Source organism: Dama dama, chromosome 18 (genome assembly GCF_033118175.1).
Source record: "Dama dama isolate Ldn47 chromosome 18, ASM3311817v1, whole genome shotgun sequence".
Taxonomy (NCBI): domain Eukaryota; kingdom Metazoa; phylum Chordata; class Mammalia; order Artiodactyla; family Cervidae; genus Dama; species Dama dama.
The window spans coordinates 10,024,951-10,049,958 of record NC_083698.1 but is presented as its reverse complement, the minus strand read 5'-3'; the positions used below and the strand labels follow the sequence as shown (position 1 = coordinate 10,049,958).

The 25,008-nt window shown below is 34.8% G+C and overlaps 1 protein-coding gene across 1 annotated transcript in view; it reads right to left on the bottom strand.

Annotated features, from left to right (window-relative positions):
- Nucleotides 1-25,008, bottom strand: part of VPS50 (VPS50 subunit of EARP/GARPII complex) — a 120,683-nt gene that overhangs the window by 54,509 nt on the left and 41,166 nt on the right. The window contains exons 10-16 of the mRNA XM_061164911.1: nt 23,409-23,451; nt 21,828-21,926; nt 20,306-20,446; nt 6,434-6,566; nt 4,095-4,186; nt 2,257-2,351; nt 1,822-1,920 (exon numbers count right to left, since the gene is read on the bottom strand). Of these exons, the coding sequence (XP_061020894.1) occupies nt 1,822-1,920; nt 2,257-2,351; nt 4,095-4,186; nt 6,434-6,566; nt 20,306-20,446; nt 21,828-21,926; nt 23,409-23,451 (702 nt within the window). The remainder of the gene's footprint in view (nt 1-1,821; nt 1,921-2,256; nt 2,352-4,094; nt 4,187-6,433; nt 6,567-20,305; nt 20,447-21,827; nt 21,927-23,408; nt 23,452-25,008) is intronic.

The window sequence follows — 25,008 nt, the reverse complement described above, 5'->3', positions numbered from 1 at the left end:
ATCTCCATTAGCATCTAGAAATGCCTATTATGCCTGGTGGCAACAGATGACAGACATCTTTTGATAATAAAGTGGGATGCAGAACAGAAACCATTAAATGAGCCCACATTTCTGCATTGCATACATCTTGCAGTCACAATGAACAAAAGACCCTCCAGTGGTACTGTAGGATATAAAGCAATCTTTGGGAAATGGAAAAGCAGCATGCCTTCATTCTAACGGTTAAGTGAGGCTTTTTGTTTCTTCACAGTTCTTGATTCTTTTCCATTTCCCATCTGTGATTACAAGATTCCCACCCTCATTTTGGAAAGCAATGTGTACAGGCTGGGACTTCCATTTAGTAGGGCTTAAGTTTTAACAGAAACGGAAGTTGTAAACAAAGGTAGTGTTAGGGTTTTGTCTTGTTCCCTTACCACTGTCTTCCTGTGCATGCGTGCTAAGTCATTTCCATCACGTCTGACTCTATGTGACCCCCTGGACTGTAGCCCAGCAGGCTCCTCTGTCCATGGAATTCTCCAGGCAAGAATACGGAGTGGGTAGCTATTTCCTTCTCGAGGGTATCTCCCCAACTCAGGGATCAAATCCAGGTCTCCTGCACTGCAGGCAAATTCTTTTTGAGAATCTGAGCCATCACAGAAGCCCACTTTGGTAAAGAGTCAATTTAAATATGCTTTCAAAATAAATATTTAATAAATGAGTGAATGAAAGTCACTCAGTCCTGTCCGACTCTTTGCAACCCCAGGGACTACACAGTCCATGGAATTCTCTAGGCCAGAATACTGGAGTGGGTAGCCTTTCTGTTCTCCAGTGGATCTTCCAGATCCAGGAATTGAACCAGGGTCTCCTGCACTGTAGGCGGATTCTTGACCAACTAAGCTATCAGGGAAGCCCATATTTAATTTTAATAGTTTACTATTAAGACAGAAAATGTGTACTGAAATATATTGAATAGTAAATTAAATTAGTCAATGGTTTCACATGCAGTAATCTCTCTTCTGACTCAGCACATATCACCGTGACCAGGGGTTGACTCCAAACAAGGAGAAAAAGAATTTCAAATCCCAACTCTCCCTGGTACCAAATAACAACAGAATTAAAACATTTTAAAAAGCAGAATAACAAGTGAAATGTACCTCAATGCAAATGATAAAATGTACATAAGAGAGAGCGTGCAGGGTCCAGCTCACATGAAGAGAGGTCTAGTAACTGCTTGCTCTCTCGGTTTAATGCCACTTGCAGTACACCATCACACGGCTGTGTAAACATTCCTTCCACCTTTCCCCATTCCCAAAGCTATTCCACTGCACCCTTTTTAAAACTGGTAGTGATTGTTTGTCAGAGCAACACAGTACGTAGTCTTGGCCTTGTAGCTAGATTCTGAATATCATGCCCCACTGTCTAAAAGCCTGTTTACTCCTAAAAGGCACACAGTTTCAAGCACCTCCCGCCTCACTGAGTGCTGCCTCTATTGATTTAACTTCATTATAAACTTACACCACATATGCAGGTAGAGACTAGTGGTCAAATGTTTCTAAGGATCCTCAACGTAAGACTCATCTTATACCCACAAAGAAGTCAGTTCAACATTTTAAACCCCTCAAGACAAAGTACAGATTGAAATTTACAAAAAGTAATGAGGACAATTTATGCTATTTTTGGTAAAAAATAAATAAAAACCTAACCACCCTAAAAAGAGCTATGAGTCTTTCAAACTCAAAAGTAATTCTTTTAAACCAATCAAGTCTATAAGATGAATAAACATGAGAAAAAGCTATTCTCACTACCTAAATAAGTCTGTTCATGTTTTATTAGAGTTCTTACCTATGGTAGTTCTTAAAATAATTGACACTTTGTTTTCTAATAGATTCTTGCAAAACTTCAGACTTGCTACCACAAAATTCTTCTCCAACTTGCATCAACCTACGTGGACAGAAAGATTTATAACAATTTCAGCAACATGCTTATTATAAGGAAATAAAAGAAGTCCAGGTCATCTTTATTCAAAGATAACAAATCATAAAAATTTGGATACTTGAAGAAATTCTAAAGATCACAAATTCATTACAGTTTACAAACATCCAAAGGGCAAAAATATTTAAACACATTCACACATAAACCAGCAGAAATTAGACTGTGAATGCTCAGTTATCTTCACTTCCATGAAGTTATAGCTTATAACTCACTGATTCAAGATTTCATTAATTACCATGGTTCAATGAATCAAGATAAAGAATAAAACAAGATCTCAAACAGTACCTGCTGATTATATCCAAAACAAAGATGAAATCATCATATTTGAATATAGACAAATCAGTTCCAAGCAAGTAGGTTTTAACTTTTAGCTGAACATCCTATAAAACAAAACAAAAAATGTTTCAAGTAAATCCAAAATATAGAAAGTAAGTTTTCAGAACCATGTTTTTGTATAGCTACACATTAAAATGAGACAGAATAGATTAACTTGACAAAAAAATATCTAAATATATAGCTAGGCCAATACCCAACAAAGGGTGATATCAGAAATAGTTCCATAATCAGATATAAAAATAGTATAGGCCAGTCATCACTATTAATATACACATACACAAGCAAGATAAGAATTATATCCTTATGCTGGATACACAGGTAAAAATCACCACTATTTGTGTATATCTAGTATGATCACCTTATACTGTATGCAGTAATCACTTAAATCTGCATACAGATTTAAGTAATCACCTTAAATCTATATGCAGGTCAAGAAACAAGAGTGGGAACTGGACATGGAACAACAGACTGGTTCCAAATCAGAAAAGGAGTACGTCAAAGTTGTATACTGTCACCCTGCTTTTTTAAGATATGCAGAGTACATCATGTGAAATGCCGGGTTGGATGAAGCTGGAATCAAGATTGCTGGGAGAAATATCAATAACATCAGATATACAGATGACGCCACCCTTATGGCAGAAAGCGAAGAAGGACTAAAGAGCCTCTTGATGACGGTCAAAGAGAAGAGAGAAAAAGTTGGCATAGCATTCAACATTCAGAAAACTAAGATCATGGCATACAGTCCCATCACTTCATGGCAAATAGAAGGGGAAACAATGGAAACAGTGACAGACTTTATTTTGGGGGGCTCCAAAATCACTGCAGATGGTGGAAAGTTAAAAATTACCTTAATATGGTCATATCAGAAATTATAAAAGATGAAGCTCTTTCAACTATCACATATTTAAATAGTAAAGTATAAGTTCAAATAGCATATCCAATAGCAAGTAATAAAAAGTTAGAAGAACACTAAATTATAACTGCTAAGTGATTCTTAAGGAAATTTATGTTTGTAGTATATATTTAGCTAAATAATTTTTTCAAAAGAAATCCTGTAAAAGATTTTCAAACTAACTAAATATCACCTTCATTAGAAAAATCAAAAATACATTTTGAAACAATATAATATGATCAAAGTTTCTACAGTCTTCTAAATTTTGAGGAAGTCCAAAACGGACAAAAAAGTTATCAAAGAAATTACATTTTATCTAGGAAATGAAAAATTTTAACAAATTAAATTATCTGATAACAACAACTGAGCTACTAAAACACAAAAGAAAAGCCTAGGAAGACACATTCAGTCAATAAACACATAAGGTTCACTGAAGGCACAAAAGTCATTGACTTAGAAAAAAATTCTTCATTCTATTCTAGACTCCAACCCAAGTATGTCACCTATTACACAGTTATCCTTTTCCTAAAATTAACAGAAAAGGAAAACACACAAACACATAAAATAAACAGTATCTCCATAAGAAAACAACTTCTTTAGGAAAGCACACAGATCTGCTACGATACTAAAAGTAAGATGTAGTCAAGGGATATTTTCAATGGAGAATTTCAAATTAAAACACTTTTTCTACTGCCACTTATAGTCAAATATAATTCACAACTATTAATAAATTATATAACTCAAATAACAGACTTATTCCAAAGAAAATAACATATGACTAAATCTGCAAGGAAAAACAAATACAGAAAATCTAAATACTGAATCTGTAAAACAATTTTGACATGAAGGTTTCTATTGTTTTCATAGAAAAAAAAATAGTTTAAAAAAACCAAACCTGCCATATTCGTGTAAGTCCATGTTCTAATTTCTTTTTTATGTAGCCACGATCAAAATTTGTTTCTTCAGCACCCATCATATTACTCCCTTCTAAAAATAAAAGATCATATACATTTTTAAACTTGCTTCATATTTTGTTCTCAAAAAAAAATCTGAACTCTAATATACTGTAAGCATATGTAAAATACATAAAATATTCTCAATATTTACATAATCAAAACAATGTCAAAAATAAGAACTGGGATTAAATGCATTTGATAAGACAAACTCAAGACTCTGAAATGTTAAGTATTATACTTTACACCTAAGACTACTCAAGTCATGTGTGACTGGAGCTGGGATTCCAACTTGGGCAGTGTAATCCCAGAAATCAGGTTCTTAATGACCCATATACTGCCTGCTGCCAGAGCATTACAGGACTGATCAACCGAATTATCAATTAATACACATGTTAACAAGAGTATGGAGTGCAAAACTGCTCATGCAGTGAGGCAATGATGTATACAATTTCTATTTTTCACGATCCAGAATACTTTTATCCATTCCAGGTAAGTAATCTAAAAATGTCCACTTCAAGAGGTTAAGATCAACGACCGGCCTCAAAAATAATTCTCTCCCTAAAAGCAACTGAAAAATACATAAAAACATTGTATTTTAAAAATTATGCCTCTGTGCAAATAAATCATCTCAGGCTAGCAGGGTGTCCGCCCACTGGAAATCAGCAAAAGGCCCTTTCATATCCAGGCCCTGGACACATGCCTTTGTTGTTTAGTTGCTCAGTCATGCTGGACTTTTTCTTAAATAATAGACTAGAAAAGGGAAAAAGATGCTGAGATGTCTAAACAGTTACCACATCTAGAAAAAAATTAAGGTTGCCAAAACAGCATAAACTTTGTGGGGAAAAAAAAATTCCCTAAGCTCACAAACTCCCTAAATAAAATGAAATTAGAAAAAAAAAAAAATGCCTATAGACATTTCATTATTATTATAATTACCTCTCTAGATTCATTTCTTTTGATGATATTAATAACAACTAGTGTTAGCACTTTTTACATTGTCTCTAAACTTTATAGAGATCCTACAGGTAAATGTGTTACTACCTGATGAAACTTTTTGTTTGTTCTGTTTATTCTTAACCTACCATTTTAAGGAGCAGACTGGAGCCTGGAGAGGATAAAAGCGACTTCTTCACATTCTCACCTTTGGTAAATGGCAATCGAAATTTGAAGCCAGGTATGCCCACACTCGCAGATGCAGTAGAGGAGGTGGGTAAAATGTCTGGTCTAGGATCCTGACTCAATGCTCTCCTCTTTTTTCTACCTTTTCCCTTCTCTTTCTTTCTTTAAACCTCATCCTCCCCAACAATATTTCTAAAAGAAGGGAAATCCTTCCATAGAATTTATCTTTCTTATTTTTTGCTACCTGTATTTATGAGCTTCTTACAAGTCAAGATTAATATTAAACATACATCTTCTATACTACCAAAATCCTACATTTCATCAAACGGTAAGATTTGAGCATTCCTTCACAATCACAAAAACCAGTGTTTCAGAAATTAGAGGTTACTAAAATAACTTGATTAACTAGCTATACTAAACTGTATGTAATACAAAAAAATATGTATTGTATAATTTATTTTGCCCATACTAAATACTGATACACTCTTTTAAAAGTACTCTGAATACTTAATCTTAGCTATTGTTCAAGGATAATCACTTAAGATATATAATTATATTATGAAGTAATGCCTAGTTAATACAATTTCTCAAAGATTTGCTCTTTATGAGTATACCGTAGACATTTAAAGTGTATTTCTCTTTCAAAGCTAGTATTTAAAACATCTTTTTTAAAATTTAATGTCCCACTATTTTCAAGGAGAAAAGCATCAGTATAATTATTAATTCTTAGAACCTAGCTTTATTAGTACAATTTGAAAATTAGCAAAAAAAGACTTAATGTTGAATTAATGCTAATATTAAAAACTTAGCATTAATTTTATTGCAAATTTGGACAGACTAATGTCTATCTTAATTTTGGGGTTTTTTTTTAAAGCGTTCTCTTAATAATTTAGTGCTAAGACCATGACCACGTTTTCCTGAAAATTGGTAATACCTATCACATAGGAAGTTCTTCAGCCTGGTAAATCCCCAAAGGTGATGGAGTTTTTATAGTAGCTGAATTGCTTTCTCTGCGCAACATTTAACCCATTTCACCCATTCAGGTCGTCACGGTCCCTGAAATTCTAAAAGTACAGCTACCTCTTTTCTTTCTCCTTACTCCAGAAATATGGCATATTTATAATTCAGTTTTAATAATAAAATCAAAATTATTTCCTACCAGAAGCAGAAGTAGTATCCTCATTGTCATGCTTTTCATGCCATTCCATAGTCCTGTAATAGCTGAGCATAACTTCCCACAGTGCTTTGCACAGGTCAGCAAGGCATGGGATATAGCTGTCTGGTGTAACATGCTGAAGGAAATGACGAGAGCCAACTTTCAAATGATCGTTTACTTTAACACAAAGTTAATCGAAATAAAATGTTATGGTGTCAATCAAATGCAATAAAGAATTAGATAAGAAAATTTCTTCCACTGACACATCTAAAAAGAAAGCCCAACGGCAAGAAAATTGTGTTCTTATTTCAACATGGAACAAACAGTAATTTGTTCAACATGTTCCATGTTTCAATGTGGAACAAATAGTAATTTCTCTCCATAATGATTTCCTCCTCCTCTAAATTCCCCAGTTAGTAAAACACTTATCAAGCAATTAATAAAAATACTAACTTGTATGAGTAAGTAAGCACACTTTTAGTAATTAACAGTAACAGTTACAATTAGTAATTCCTACTTCAACATGGCTTTTTAGTATTCATTAGTAGTATCAATTCTCGTACTATGAATCCATATACTACTGAATTGGTAAGTGTTATGAATAAGAGTGCAAATTTCCCCAAATATATGTTTTCAAAGCTATGTTCTTAGCATACAAACGCAGCTTTATTCTCATTCTTAGACCCAAGTTACAACTCGCAAAAAGGTGGTCGTACTTTACAAGACAATCATTTACGTAAATTAAGTTAGCACCTTTGACAATTTGTAAATTCTTTAAATTACAGAGATATAGCCATTTCATATTTGACAATAATATTTTAAAATATGTTGCATATGGCTATGAAAAAGTATGTGGTCCCAAATCTTCTCCCTAATGAAAATGCGTGGATTTTTCTCCCTCTATCCTTAGTAAAAAACTAGCAGTTGTCATTCTGCTCTTTTTATTTCATAGGTAGGGTAATGCCTCAATTCTATTTAGCAGGTTTTCTGTCTGTCACAATGGAGCATTTGCTCCATCATTTGTATTTCCCCTTGACCCAGCAATTCCACTTCTAGGAATTTATACAGAAGGTGTACTTCAAACAATGTGAAAATACATATGCACAGGTTGTTTGCTAAAGGATAATCTGTAACTGCAAAATACTGGAATCTATCTAAACATCCAAACACAGGAGATCCGTTGAATAAACTATCTTTACACACACAAAAGAGCACTGTGAAAAATAATAAGCATACACTTTAAAAAAATGTTTAATAAAAAATATTCCCTTTCATATGATATGTATACATGTGAGAAAGGGAAACATTTTTATTATATATATGTATGTTATAATAAATAGAAAAAATTAATGCATATATCTGCCTATCATCAGAAGAATAAACATAGTGAATATAAAGAAGAAAACACTGAAATTAGCTACCTGTAAGAGGTGGCATGGGGGATGAGACAAGGAACACAGGAGGGAACGAAATTAGGATAGCTATCCAGATTTACACATGGCTTGCAGAGATTAACACAAATATTTTTGCACACTTACGTCATAATTTGGGGTAATTTTTTATGTTGACTTTCCCTGTTTACTTTTATAATTACTACTTTTACAATGAACCAGTCTTGCATTTTTCCTTGGTTTATTTTTACCACATCACTACAATTGACATCTCTCTCATTCCACAAACATGTAACTAAAATTAATACTGATGTATGAGTTCAGGAAAGAGCTAAAAGCAGAGGACAAAGAAAAGGCAAAGATCACAAAAAGGTCTGAACTGCAGCTTAACAACCATTCACTTGAATAAAGGTATTCTTCTACAAACTTTAATAAACTCAACTTTGTGTAAGTTTGCGTTTATACTATGCAAATAAATTTGATCTAATTATATCCCAACATATCTTTCTGATAAAGGAAAGCAGTGCTAGTCTGTTTTTTCCAAAGCAAAAGTATGACTATACAAATAATGGTGCTATAGTCCACCAATTACCTTTTATTATAATTGTCACAGTTTAACAAATCAGAAAATTGAAACTTGGAGCTACTACCGTCTGTTCTCCTTTAGATCGCTGTTTGGATACATTAGTTTCCTATTTGTTCAAAAAAAAAGGAGGTTCTTTACTGTTACCTCTTGATGATTTGCTAAAACTTAATGGGTTTGGATGAGATTATACACACAGAAATGTTTATGTGAAATGTTTTTCAGAAGAAGTTGAAATTATTTAGTGAAACTACAGAAGCTTTTTCTCACCTAACTTATTCAAGTGTAAAGAATTCACAGATCTAGCCAAAGCCCACACCTGAAAGTTGCCCAAACTTATCTTCAAAAATGTCATATGTACAAACATAAGACTGTGATGTACTGAGCAAGATGCTTCTGACCTAAATTTATATTCTAAAATAGAAACAAATGTATAGATTCATCATACTAAATAGACAGCAAACAGTTTAAGAAAAAAGACAAGATGCAACGGAAATATATTGTTTTTAACAGACTTAAGCTGAAATGTGTTCATCTCTGTACTTGGAAGCCCATGCTGGCTAGAAGTCATTTCATTTTAAAATTGGACTCCAGAAACCACTTTCCACTATACTGAGCAATCAACCAGGGTCAACTCTCATAGCAACAAATGCTTTTGATGCTTTTAACACATCACTACTAAAATCATTCACAACTGATGCTTTCCAACTGATTTACAAAATCACCAACAAATTTCAAATAGAGAATCTTATTTCAGACATGTGTGAACCATGACTATAATGAGAGAATTAAAAAAACCAACAAATATGCAGATAATTGTACAAGAGAAGGCAATGGCACCCCACTCCAGTACTCTTGCCTGGAGAATCCCATGGACGGAGGAGCCTGGCAGGCTGCAGTCCATGGGGTTGCGAAGAGTCAGATATGACTGAGCAACTTCACTTTCACTTTCACGCACTGGAGAAGGGAATGGCAGCCCACTCCAATGTTCTTGCCTGGAGAATCCCAGGGACGGAGGAGCCTGGCGGGCTGCTGTCTGTGGGGTCGCACAGAGTCGGACACGACTGAAGAGACTTGGCAGCAGCAGCAGTACAAGCAAGCAGTAACTAAAAGGCAGGCCGAGAAGAGAATCTGGGTTTCTGAATTACTACTTCCGCTCAGACATCAATTCTTCTTCACACCAGCAGAGCGTAACAGAAAGAGGACTAGACAAGGAATGGGAAGCCCTGGGTCCCAACCAGCACCAGTTTCACAACTTAACCAGTCACACGCCCTTAGACAGTAAACCACTCTAGATAGCTCACACTCACATTCCACAAACCAATGTTAGAGATTCTCAGTTCTGCTACTCCATCAATGGTTTAATCCATTCACTGATTACCAAATACCCAGCACTGCAACTCAGTTCAAGTTCCAAGTAATGGGTGATTCGTTCAGCATAAAATCAGGTGCACCAGGTCAGAGCAGGGCCATACAACAGTATCAGTCCAGTGCTCCTATCGTGTATCAATAATAGCAACAAAAGCCTTGAATTAATCAATCTAGAAAACATTCGCACAGTGAGACACCCCAAAGAACGAAACAGCATGTCTGAAAATCTTGTAAGTACAGGAAATAGAAATTTACTCATCAAACATTTTTCTGTGTTCCAGAGCAACTTTCCACTGCCATTCTAAAGCTATGAGTACTAATCTATTCAGAGAAGGTTGACAGGTGAGAAGGGGAAAAAGGTATAGTATTTTAGAACCATCTCAAAAACCATGCAGAAAAGGAGGAATATTTTAAGTAACCTTAATTTTGTCTGCAACTCATAAACTCCATACAGACAACATACACACCTAGTAACCAGTGATCACAAGAAACAAACATCCTATGGGCAGGATTTGGAGAAGACTCACAAATCCAGATGTTATAACGCAAGAAAGCTCAACACAGCATTATTACCAAGCTTCACTATTCAAACGTCAAAATTCGTTTTGTTTTTTCAGCCAAATTCCTGTTGACTATCTATTTTACATGTGGTAATATAAGTTTCTATATTACTCTTTTCATACATCTCACCCTCTCCTCCCCTCTCCCCATGTCCATATGTCTATTCTCTATGTCTGTTTCTCCATTGTTGCCCTATAAATAAATTCTTCAGTACCATTTTTCTAGATTCCGTATACATGCATTAGGATATGGTATTTATCTTTCTCTTTCTGACTTACTTCACTCTGTATAATAGGTTCTAGGTTCATCCACTTCATTATAACTGACTCAAAGGCGTTCCTTTTTATGGCTGACTCATATATTCCATTGTGTGTATGTACCACAGCTTCTTTATCCATTCATCTGTCGATGGACATCTAGGTTGCTTCCATGTTCTAGCTATTGTAAATAGTGCTGCAATGAACAATGGGATACATATGTCTCTTTCAATTTTGGTTTCCTCAGGGTATATGCCTAGGAGTGGGACTGCTGGGTCATATGGTGGTTTTATTCCTAGTTTTATAAGGAATCTCCATACTGTCTTCCATAGAGGCTGTATCAGTTTACATTCCCACCAACAGTGCAAGAGCATTCCCTTTTCTCCATACCCTCTCCAGCATTTACTGTTTGTAGACTTTTTGATGAGGGCCATTCTGGCTGGTCTGAGGTGATATCTCACTGTAGTTTTGATTTACATTTCTCTAATAATAAGCAATGTTGGGCATCTTTTCATGTGTTTGTTAGACATCTGTATGTCTTCTTTGGAGAAATGTCTGTTTAGGTCTTTTCCCCACTTTTTGATTGGGTTGTACGAGCTGCTTGTATATTTTGGAAATTAATCCTTTATCAGTTGTTTCATTTGCTATTATTTTCTCCCATTCTGAGGGTTGTCTTTTCACCTTGCTTATAGTTTCCTTTGCTGTGCAAAAGCTTTTAAGTTTAATCAGGTCCCACTTGTTTTCTTTTGTTTTTATTTCCATTAATCTAGGAGGTGGGTCATAGAGGATCTTGCTTTGATTTATGTCACTGAGTGTTCTGCCTATGTTTTCCTCTAAGAGTTTTATAGTTTCTGGTCTTATATTTAAGTCTTTAATCCATTCTGAGTTTATCTTTGTGAAAATTCATTATTTAATCAAGTCTTGATGAACACTTTGACAGAATCCACAGATCTGATTTCTAATCTTATCACTATCAGTTAAGAATAAAACTTTGTACCTTCCATTTCTACTATTAACCATCCCAACCAATCTACCTGGTCAAAGTTAAAATGATGAAATTAGCTTGTTAAAAGCAGCAACATCTCAGCCTTACCTATAAGCAATAATTTAGTAAGAATTGAGACATCATTTTCATAGAACAGAAAAAAGCCAGAATGAATACATGCAGCCTTTTCATAACTGAACCACACAATGAAAAAAATTTCACCTTCAAAACTTGCTTCAGTGCCAAGTGGTAAATATGAAAAAAAAAAGGGGCCACTAAATTTAGTCTTTTGATTCTTATTAATTTACTTTTTACCCACCAGAATTCTCTATTACAAGTTACCAACAAAAATTTCAGCAAGATGATCTTTTATGTTAAAACATCACAACAAAAATTCTTAGGAGCATCCTTGAACTATTACCATGTTCTTGTTTCACTCTGACTTAGCACTCTAATCACATCCCGCCAAACAGAAAGGGAGCAGATGTTGTGGCATCTGCCCAGAGATTTAAAACTCCTAGCACTGCCATCCCCACCCTCATCCAAACACACAAACACACTCAGAGATGATTTCAAAGGGCAGTGGACGCTTATCGGCATCTCTAGACAAACGCTGTTAGCACAGGGAACTCACATCACCAGAAGCTGCTGGGGAAGACTGACTACGTTGCTGAGAGGGTTCTGGGAACATGTTGGAGATCAAAACAGCACTCAGCTCCGGGGAACTAAAAACATCTCTGGGGAGGCTGAACTAAATAAGTGGCTGGGCCAAGCAATTTTAAAGATTTTCCCAACCACTGAGTACTTCTGTTAGGACCACCCTGTACAAAACATGAATATTTTAAGTCCTTTCGAATCACTGGACACCAGAGCAGTGCTCTGTATAGTGGACTGGATGACATGTGTTTGGGCCTGGGGCCCAAATTTGTGACTTACTCAGCCATGCATAACTCCAACATATCATTTCATGTATCCAAACCCCAAGGGATAAAGCAAATAACCTAGAGTTTCTCTGAAGCTTTAAAAACTATGATTCTCCATAGATAAAACATGCATATGCTATAGCAAGACTTTCCTTACACTGAACCAGATTCATTCATGATTTCAACACACAAACATATCATGGTAAAAAATTAGTCATTATCTTCTAGGCATTTCATCATTAATACTAAATATGTATGTACACATGAAGACATATGTAACATGTACGGTATAAACGATACCAACTTGGAACTAAGTAACTAGCACCCTCTAAATAGTGAAATACACAGAAGGAATTCCTTTACTACCATCCTCAAGTTTGCCTGATGTGATGTTATGTGCTCAGTTGTGTCCAGCTCTTTGCAACCCCAGGGACTGTAGCCCACCAGGCTCCTCTGTCCATGGGATTTCCCAGGCAAGAATACCAGAGTAGGGTGTCATTTCCTACTCCAGAGGATCTTCTGGAACCAGGAATCAAATCCGTGTCTCTTATGTCTGCTGCACTGACAAGGGGGTTCTTTACCACCTAGAACCCCTGGGAAGCTCCAGGTTTGGGTAATTGCTGCTAAGTGGCCTTCATCAAATGCAAAGCTTAATACTGCAAAACAAGCAAAGCTTGAAGAATCAGAATATACAATTTACCTTTCAAAATTTCAAATGATGAAGTGCTGTGAACTCCCATGCTAAGATCATCACCCTAAATGGGCAGTATTTAAAAATAAGAACTTGGCAGGTTTCAAGAATGGCTTTTACCAGTAAATGACTGTTTCGGCTGGCAGCTGTGTACCACACCTTGAAAACAGGTTGGCTTGGGGACTTTCCTGGTGGTCCAGAGGTTAAGAATCGGCTGTGCAATGCAGGGACACGGGTTCGATCCCTGGTCAGGGAACTAAGATACCGTATGCCATGGGGCAACTGCGCCCACACACCACAACTGAGATCTCATGCAGCCAAATAAATAAAAATAAATATTAGAAAAAATAGGTTGGCTCTTTAATATTTACCCCCATCCTTACCCCCAAAAGATCACCCAGCAGTCTAAACTATATTGATAGTTTTAAGTGTCTCTAGTCTTGGGCAGTTAAGAGAGGCCTCAGTACACCTGTGTCCATTTCAAGTGAGCAGAAAACACCTTCATTTCCAGGCGAGGGGGAGAAAGGTGGCTACGCAAACAACATCATGCTCTCTAGAGACACTCATTAACCCCCGGGTAGCATAGAAATCAAATCACTGTACTTAGTGTAATCCTGTTAAACCAAGCCAGACAGCCTACTGCTCCGTTCCTCTGCCCACACTCTCCTTTCAGGCCACTGCACAGAATATTGTCTCTGTATCTCTGGACCCAGCCACATACATTGTGCTTGCTGAAATCCAAACCCACTCACAAGTCACAGCCTGCTTTTTTGTCTCCTTTAACCCTTAAAGAATTCTGTTGATCCCATCTGACACTGTATATGTTGTTGGAACTTTTCTTATCTACCTTTGATCATAATGAATACAACCATCCTAGGTAACAAACTCCTTATAAGCTTATTGCCCCTTGCTGAGCCGAACTGATGACTTGATGAACAAAAACTGGGTAATGACAAGGGAGGGTTTCCCTGGTGGATCAGTAATAAAGTAGGTACTTGCCAATGCAGGAGACACGGGTTCAGTCCCTGGGTTGGAGAGATCCCCTGGAGAAGGAAATGGCAACCCACTCCGATATTCTTGCCTGGGAAATCCCATGGACAGAGGGGCCTGTGGGCCATGGTCCATGGGGTTGCAATGTGTCAGACATGACTTCGTGACTAAACCACCACCAACGACAAGGGAACTGGTTTATACTAAGTCAGAGTGCTAAGACAGTGGAATCTTGCATCTTCTACTAGCACCCACGAAACAATTAACAGACTACCTTGTTAGTCTGCAAGTAGGATAAAATTTCAATCTTTCACAGTTCCTGACAGTCCAAAGAGGAAATGGTGGGGAAAAAGGAAGAGATGGATAAACTTCCTTTACTTATCTTCTGGTCATTAAGTTTTAAATATTTAAAAGTACTAAAATTTATTTTTTATTTTACCTTAAATATTTAGAAACCAATTAACTCATATAAAAAAACTGACTGGGTGCTACATACACTTGATATGAATAAATCTGACAGCTGAATTCTTGGAGTATTTTAAAGCTAATCTGATAAAGCACTCAAGTAAATAGTATTATTCCTCTAACTGGAAAGGTTTCTCTAGTAAGAAAGGAAAGGTTCACTCATTTATCCAACCAAATCAACCAAATTAACCTCAACAATCAAGGAAATGCCCCCGTTTAATTTCCTTCAGATGCTAAATATGCCTGAGTGAAAAACAACATAAACTGTTATTGATATGCTATCTTCTGGTATTTGACAATTAAGCTATTAAATATAAAATACTCAGCACTCACGTACACACGGGAAAGGGTAAGAGCAGACACTACTGATGAGAAGCCTAAGCTGAAGCATGCTTTCTGCAAGGCAATTTTGGAAATATAAACCAAAGTTTTAAAAATGCAAAGCCTTTGACAATGCAATTTTGTTCTTCATCCTTTATCCTAAAGAAATAATGATCTATGCAAAGATTTAGCTTTAAATGTATTTACTACAGTGCTGTTCATCATGATAAAAGCTGGAAATAATATAAATATTGAAGAATAAGAAACTGGGTAATTAATCCACAGGATCTCTTACATTGAAGTCCTGTCAAGCCCTAAAAGGTATGTGAGTAGTATACTTACTGAAACAGAAAATTGTTTATAACATAGCAAGTGGGAAAAAAATGTTATAAATCTGCATGTACAGCATAATCCTACTTTAAAAAGCTATTTGCTTATCTAATATACATTAAAAGAACCAGCTTTGCATGCAGAAATACTAATTTTTACTTTCCGTTTTCACTTTTCTGTACTTGCCAACAAGACAATATGATGGTAATTCCTAGCAGCTTATCATTACAATTCAGTACCAAAAGGTATTACTTCTGAGAATGAAAATTTTAAAACCTAGAAGAATGGAACATTGGACGAGCCTTTTGTTGGTCTTTCTGTAAAGTACGTACCTGAAGGAACTTGTAGAAGTATACAAGTATCCCTACTATCCAGCACAGGAATTCTACTCAGTGCTATGAGGCAGCCTGGATGGGAGGGGAGTCTGGGGGAGAATGGACACGTGTGTATGTGTGGCTGAGTCCCTTTGCTGTTCAGCTGGAACTATCACAACATTGTTAACTGGCTATACCTCAATATAAAATAAAAAGTTTTTTAAAACTTACATGGCACTGAGAAAGCACTCAATGTTGGTCTTTTCTCCCCTCAATCAAATCTGAAGCCTGATTAAGTCAACACTACACAAGTTAGAGACAATGAGTTCAATCCAATATACTAAACAAACATTTACTAAACACCTCCAATGTGCCAGATAGTGAAAATAAATATTGAAATTATTTCAGAAAGCTTTTTCTAAAAGAAACACTACATTTCCCCCCAAAGTATTATTACATTGCCAAGTTCATTTCAAAAACAGAACTCAAAACTCAATAAAATCATTTGGAAATGAACAATTAAAAAAAGGCTGGGAAAATGCAGCCAGCTTAGCCAGCTCTATAAAATTAATCAATAACACCTTAATTAATATCTTGAAATAAGTTCCCCATGGAAACTCATGAGTCTGCCAAAATAAAAATGTTTTAACAACACTTAAAAAAAGACAAAAAACTGATGCATACTTCATAAACTTTCAAAAAATCTACACAGGGTTTCCCTACAAAGTCATGAAATAGCTTCTTCCACTTGATGTTTTTAAATCTCTCCACAAACTGGTGTAAACATGCAAGGTACATCAACGCACTGATAAATGCAATCACAAAGAGGCTTTTTAATCAAATAAATTGACTACTATCCCCTTTATGTTGGCCCTTGCCAGAAATGAATGTGATGCAATTCTCATTTCAAACTTTTCCTTATAAGTAGTACTCCATCATTTGTGCTGCAAGATTATGTACATATTTTTTAAAAGAGCCAAAATTACTGATTTAAAACTCTTAAGTTGAGACATTCAAGATAAATAGCAAAACAAGACTGAAAGATAAACTATACAAAGAAAAACTGTACTTTTAGTCATTTAGAAAACACAGTTTAGTAAAGAAAGTACATTCAACTGCAAAACGACTTCAGAAAAGTTCAAAGTCAACTCAACTTTTAAACATAGAGCAATGGTAACAGGACACAAAGGGCAGACACTTCCCAACAGGACAGTATGCTGCTGCCCTTAAGAATGCTGAAGATCTCTGCTTACCAAAGAAAATAAAAACAGAACATGAATTTTGCCCCAGGCTTCTTTGTAAAGGAATATCCAAAAAGAAAAAAAAAAAGAGTTCAATTCCATTCTAGCCCATTTTAGTAATAGAAAGACATCTATGAGTGGTTTAAAATAACACTGTGAATGAGCACAAGCAAATGATTCTCTCTTCATCTCTCATCTTTTTCCATTTAAAGGAAAGAAAATGCTTCCCTGTTTATAGGAACTCTATCCCTCTCTCAACTCAATCAGTGTACCATTTTTTATTTTTTTACTCTTATATTTAAATATTTATCTACTAGTAAAGGCTTCCTTGAAAATACTGCTGCTCTACAGAGAAAACCAACCACTGCCCAAATGCCTGGGACCCTCCTCCTCATTTGCAAACTCTTCCCGTCGACACCCTGCATGCATGCCCTGAGGGCTCTGCTGCTTCTTTCTTAGCTGAGTGCTCACTGCCACGTATGCTCCTGAGCTGGTATATCCTCAGTAATTAGGATCAGCTCATTTTAATCAGGGCAAAAATGATGCCCGAGTGCCATATATGGAAAAATTAAGAACCATACATTCTAATATAAGGCTCCTTCACAAATCCCCTCCCTTGCCCGAGTTATGCCATGCAAGGTCATTGATATGTGTTCTCACCAGGAAAACATATTTAAGTTTCATCAGCTTATTGAACTTCTAAGAGTTCCTTCTATTTTTCCTCTCCTGAGTTAACCACTTTTATTTATATAACTAGAAGTACACATCTTTCCACCAAACTAAATAAATAAACCTGATATGGATAATTTCTTCCTAACTTACCTGGGCTAAACAGGTCCAATATCATTCAATATTATAGAAAAAATTAAAACTTAGGGTTATAAGAGATGTTCACATTCCTGTCTGCCTACAACAACACTGACTTACATACTTGCAAGAGGCCTTAGGTAATTTCTAAACTTCCTTAATTTTTTATCAAGAATAGTGCCAAAGAAAGTGGGCCACTTTAAAAGGCATCATATTCTTCATGTCATTATTCAGGTCTTCTATGTCTGTTCTTTCAACATTAAAGACCCTATCATACCTAATTCTGTTAAATCTGTTCCTCAAAAGAAAGGCCTCCATGAATGCATCGTTAACATTCAATACTAGCCTCACCACTTTACACCTAAAACTACTTCAACTAATGCTCTCAGCACAGTTTGAGTATAAATCAGAAATGTACAACTATGTTAGATGAGTAAAAATGTACATACCTGCTGTTCTCTGTGTGTGTGTGGGTGTAGGGCGGCTGTTTTCTATGACTGAGCACTAACGGACCAATAAAGCAGTTGTTCCCCTAATTTAATTATATATATATCACCTACTATCACACAAATATGGATAACTTTATAAAGAAGTACCAAATGTTTCTGGAGTAATTTTAATAAGCACTTACTCGAGATGAAATCAAGAAAGATAAGCGCTTTGTTATCTGATAATTTAAATATACACAGACACCTCAAAAGGTTATTTTATAGCCTTTTAGGAAAAAGCAAAAGAAATTATTCTTAAAAAGCTATGGTAAACATCTTAAGAACAAATTTTTTGTTCATAAAAATGTATAAGCTAAATACAGCTTTCACCTTTGTGCTATATAAAAGCATAGAGGACTTTTAATGGCATATAAAAGTTTAATAGTAACAAAATACACTACAGGCATACAGACATACCAGATTTAACCAAAGTAAAAAAGACTGAAGAACAAAAGTCTGATTTGTTTAAAAATATTTACTTTAAATTATTAAAAGTTATTTTCTGCTTTAACAGAAAAATCAGTAACTTGCAATAAATTGCTTTACCACTTAAGCCAATTATTTGTAATAGCAACACTAACAGAATCAAAAAGTAAAATTGACTTTTTGGATATTTAGTTTTAAAATGTATATTATCAACCTAAGAAAAATTTAAATGATACATTTCAAAATCATTGAAAGTTATCAAACAATGGCTGTTCTTAAAACTGGGTATTTAAAATAGAACTATGCAACTATATTGCACACTTGATCATAAGATTTGTGAGATAGTGCCTGTGATTTATGAAGTGATTTTAAAAAGACATTTTAACCTATATTAACAAACATCCACTGTCCTTATTAACTTAATCCTTAATCTATCATCATAATCACAACCTTCTGGAATATTTGTTGGCGCTTAAGTGAGAGTATTTCCCCAGTTACCAATGGACATATAACCTGAACTTTTGACAAAATCATTATGAACATTAACTTCACACTAACTCAATAGATAGCTACTTCCTAAGAACTTTTGTTCTCTAGAGGACATTAGGGAAAAAACTCAAGAAATTCTCAGTCAGAGACATAAGATATTCTTGGGCTAGACTTAAAGAGACCAAGGTCAACAATGACTTGCATATTGTCAAGTCAAGAGGTCAGTTCTATGACCACTTATTCAGACTCTTTAGAAGCATCTGACATAGGTTTATAGCTGATTGTCCCGTAAACATTTCTTTCTGTAAGCTGAGGTGACGACACAATTTCCTAGATTTCCTCCTCCCCTAACAGCTGCTCCTTCTTCGGCTTTTCTACTGGGCCCTCTTCCCCACCCAATCTCTGAACGTCACAGGCCCAAGGCCCTCATGTCTTTTTTCTCTCCACCCTTTTCCCCAATCTTCTTATCCAATACCATGGCTTAAAATACAGTTAAATGCTGATGGTCCCCAGCCTATAACTTCAGTTCTGATCTTTTTAGATTCAACTGCCTCAATAAGTCCACTTGAATGTTCAGTTCAGTTCAGTCGCTCAGTCGTGTCCGATTCTTTGCGACCCCATGTATCAAATAGAAATCATGATTTTCCACTGCAAACCTGGTTTCCTTGTAAAGGCAAGAAACACCACCGTTCTCCTAGATGTTCATCATTCTCTTTTCCTCCCATACGTACATCAATCCACCAGAAGGAACAATGTGAAAATGGAACCCAACTCAGTTCACTTCCCACCTGTGGATTATATTACCTGCAGATCTATGCTTCTTGAAGAATGAAAAAGAAAAACTGGTTACAGATGCTGACAGAAACAGCATTTATGTACATGAAAAGACTGATTGAACAAATGTAAGGAAAATCAGCAAAGATGACTGCTCAAAAGCACCCTACATGCCACTGTAGAATAGAATTCACAGCCTGAGACAGAATGGTAAAAAGAGCTTTAAATGGGTAGAAAGTCCATTTAGAAGCAACTATACTCCACAAATAGGTACCATCTCATCAACCTTTACTGTTTCTGTGACTGAATCTTCCAGTTTCTCTATGAGCAAAGGAGTAAAAAAACTTTTGGCAAATATATTTGTTTTTATTTTAGTGACATCTTCTGATAGTAGGCTCTGGGAAAAGTGGAATATGAATTTAAAAACTAAAAGAGATTCATATTAACAGTAATTAAGTTACAACATACCGTACAGAGATCCTTATATTGCAACTTTTGGAATTTTGTATCTGTGTTTCCTGCACATAGCTCCACATAGCCAAGAACAACTTGAAACACGGTGTTATGAATGGCTTGGGTGAAGTGCATATGAAGTTGATCCATTGCTGTCTATGGAAATAAAGCACATTATCACCTATTACTAAAATAAATTACTAAAATAAAAAAACAGATTTGAAAAACATAGGAAACAATCTTTACCAATTTTACCTGTAGCACAAATAACTATTATTCACAGAATTATAAATGTTGATTATTTGCAGCTAACCCTTCAAACAACCACAACATGATACCACTACAGATAAACCTGAATCATAAACACTGCTCCATATTTAAGACTGGTACCCAGTTTGCCAAACATGTCATTCCTAATCACACCTTTCAATTCCCTCTGCCATCCTTTCATTCTCAGGATTCTCAGTGGTCACCTTCTCAGAGAAGCCTTTCCTGACTATCCCATACAAACCAGTACTTCGCATCACTCTGTACCCTTACACTGATTTTCTTTCTTTAATGTCTGTCTCCCAAACTAGAAGGTGAGATACACGAGGGGTTATATCCAGGTGCCTGGAGCAATGCACATAGTTGGCAACAATAAATATTTAATGAGAGAAAGAATTCATCTAATGGGGGAAATTAAAAGTTATAGTTGCTTAAAGACCTTTGAAAATACATATCCCTCAAAATTACCACATGTCTTCCTTCCTGTATTTTCCCTAGGTATATCTAAAAATATCAAAACTAATTAAGTACAATAAATAACCATATTTCTTTATTCACATTATACAATGTAAATAGCTTGGTAGTCTTACATTTCCTTTTAATAAGAGAGACTTACATTTTACGGGAAAAAAAAATTTACATCAATGTTTTGATGTTCTCAAGAAAAATGTATACTCCTATATGCAGAAGATGTAATTAACTTTCAAACTATGGCCTCCACTTCAGGCTTTTCAAGAAAGCCCCTGAGAAGTAAGAACAGATAAAGGCATGCAATATGGGAATAGTGAGGACATTCTGGGGTAACAGAATCCTTTGAAAACTCTGATAAAAGAAACAGACCTGTTTTAAAACAAATGTACACAATACACAAAAGTTTACAGACCACTGTGAGGGAATCACGCTGGCCCATCTAGGAACCATGAGGTTCCAACCTTAAAAGGTCTTATTCAGGACCAAGAACTGCGGTAAAAGAGACTACACGTCCTCACCCACTGAATTATAGTATATTTTTTAAAAAACCTACAGGAAATGATGAAAATATTAAACCTGAGACACACTTCATAGTTTAAAACAGACCTCAGTAATGTATTAATCACACTACCCACACTCTGAGCTTATGCGATCCTGTTACCATTGTTAACACATCATAAAAATTTACTTTCTTCAGTGAAACTTTTTAAGCATACGACATTAATAATATTCAAACTTAAGCAATCAGGAAGAGCAACAGATTATTGATTAAGAAAAAAAAAATCCTTTTAAAACTTACCTGTGTTTTTCCAAGAAGTCGATAAGCTTGTTGAACTTTGGTGTAATGGTTAATATCAAAATTCTTGCAGATTTTGGACAAAGCAACATCCAACTGTTCCTATGTAATTAAAAGAGAAAGTGAGAGGTGGTTAAGGAATCATGTTTTCAAGGTAGTAAGAAAATATTAAGACTAATTCCTCACTTGTAATTAATACCTAAACACATTACTATCACACTGGATTGAATAGTCAAGAACAAATTTAATTAAAAACATAAGTCGGAATTTTTTTTTTTTGGCTGTACCACACTGCTTACAAGCTCTTAGTTCCCCAGCCAGGGATCAAACCCAGAACATGGCAATGAAAGCACCAAGTCCTAACCACCAGGGAATAAATTATAATTCTTATTACCAACTATACTCAAGTTTATTGAGATGTTATTAATACGTGAATTTTTAAAAAAAAATTTGCCGAGTGTTTCTAGGGACACAAAATAATTATAATAGTCTCTAAAGGAATTCTAGTTTTTATTTTTTACTTAGCTTTATGTTTCATCAAGCATCAACTAAAATCGTGTAATTATATGAACTGAGTTTGTAGGGCTACTGAAAAATAAAACAACCCTTCTTAATCACTGAAAAGTAATTCTCAACAAAACTACATTGACTTAAAAGTATATACCTCAAGGCATTGCCTTTTTATATCTAAGTATATCCACTTTGTTTATGGGTTTCTATCTCAATGATTTCATTTTAATTATAAGAATGAAGAAAAGAGTTTTCAAAAGAGAGTCTTTATTAAAATGTTCAGGTGACACCCCCCAAAAAAAGAAAGAAAGAAATCAGGTGATTATTTACTTAAGGGACTTTCAAAATAATTCTATTTATGCTTACCAAATAAATTATCATTCTTACTATGGAAATAGTTGCATTTATGATCAAAAACTACTTTCACAAAGGTCATTTGAAAGTCTAGCCTCAACCTTTCTAAGAACTCTCATCAGGAAAACAATAAAATAAAATCTCAGAAGAAACTAAATAATTCTTATTAAATGTATTTAAATGAACCCTCTGCTTTACAAAGATTGCTAAGGAAGACTTTATGCTCACAATGACATAGCTTTTCATTTCCAGTTTCTACACGTTTGAGGAATTGTATGAGATGTTATTATGAGGTTTATGAATTTAGGAGGGTTATCATCAATTAATAAAATTTTAAAAAAATCATTCTTAAACTCAGTAAGCTAAAAAGGAGAAATAGTTGATAATCAAAAAATAACTGATGCATGGTAAATATTCTGCCTATAGTTTATGTGAGAACACACCTATAACTAAGAGTTTAGGAATCTTTGTAGATATGGTAATATTTTCAAATACTCTTTTCAGACCCTACAATTCCAAAAGTATCACTGAGAGAATGAGTAAATTAACATTAACTTGATCAAGTCTGTTAATATTAACAGACATTCCAAATGAAAAACACAAAGGGTAGTGATCTACAAACACGGGTAATAATATGGAAGTCAAAACGTAAGATACATCTATGCTATTCAAAAACCTCTGAAAAGAAAGTCGTTTACCTTAAGATATAATCCTTCTTACCTCGATTTGTTCTAAAGTATCTTGCAACTTTGAATTCAGTTCACTATTAAATAAAACAGAATTAGGTGTGTCAATCTTTAAAAGAGACAAACTAGATGAATAAACACTTAAAATGACAAATCAATAGTATGAGCAGTTAAGTTGTGCTGATTCTATAGACAGTACGATAAGGCAAGAAAAATAAACAAAAGGAAAAAAATTAGAAAGGAAGAAATAAGAGTCATCACTAGCAGCAGCAGTATTGTGTGGACAGAAAATCCTGAAGACTTTATAGATAAAACTAAGAATTTAAGAATTAAATACTGATAGCAAGTTTTAAAGATAATATGTGTAATATAGATGAAAAGTAAAACAAAGATAAAACTAATCTCTATATATCAAAAACAAGGAATTAGACAATGAAATTTTTAAAGATATGCTTCAAAAAACCAAATACCTGGGAATAAATCAAATAAAGAATATACAATACAAAACAGAGCCAAAATAAAGAAGACAACTACACAGAGGTATACTATGTAAACAGACTAAAATCTTTAATATAACTGATAGCAATTCTCACAAAAATGATATCTTAAAATAACGGATTTCTTATTAATATTAAGCCAGTAGGCTGTTTAATGGAGAAACTGACAAGCTGCTTCTAAAATTTATGTGGAAACTCAAAGGGCTATGACTAGTCAAGAAAACCCTGAAGAACAATGCTGTAAAACATACTAAAATAGTTACTACAGTAGACTATATATATGTAGACTACATATATATGTAATATATAGGTAGTTATATATATATAACTTACTATAAAGTTACAGCAATAAGGCAGTGTGACACTTATTATAAGAACACATTAACAGATCAACAGAACAGAATAAAAACAAAGGGTAAAAGCCTTAAATACTTGACAAAGAAGATATTCAACTGGCCAATAAACATAAATATGCACTCTTTCAGGCATTCAGGAAATGCAAATTAAAACTATAAAAAGACTATAACAAATGACTAGAATGGCAAAAATTATTTTTAAACAATTAAAAACAACATCAACAAATGTTGGCAAGAATGTAGAACAATAAAACGCTCAACTCAATGCTGGAGAAGGGAAAAGTGACACCACCTCTCTGGAACCATTAATACCTCCTGAAATTCAACACACACTTACTCCAGGTCTATCTATCACAAATGCATACACAATCCTCACAACATTATTTGTAACAGGCAAAAACTTGAAGCAGCTCAACTGTCTATGAAAAATTAAAGGGATATATTTATTTATATGATAAAATACTATAGCAATGAAAATGTGTCAGCTGAATCTCAAAAACATAATACAAAAGATGTCAGTTTAAAAAGTACATACTGCATGATTCCATTTACATAAAGTTCAAAACAGGCAAAAATAACGCTAGTGACAGAAACCACAACAGTGGTTACCTTGGTAATATAATGACTGGAATGAGGCATGAAGGAAGTTTCTAGGGTCCTAGAAATGTTCTACTTCTGTTTTTATTTCTGGGAAGTAATTACTATGTTCCCTTTGTAAAAATGTACTGAGTTATACATTTAGGATATGTGATTGAATCTGATTTTCTTCCTCTTTAATCCT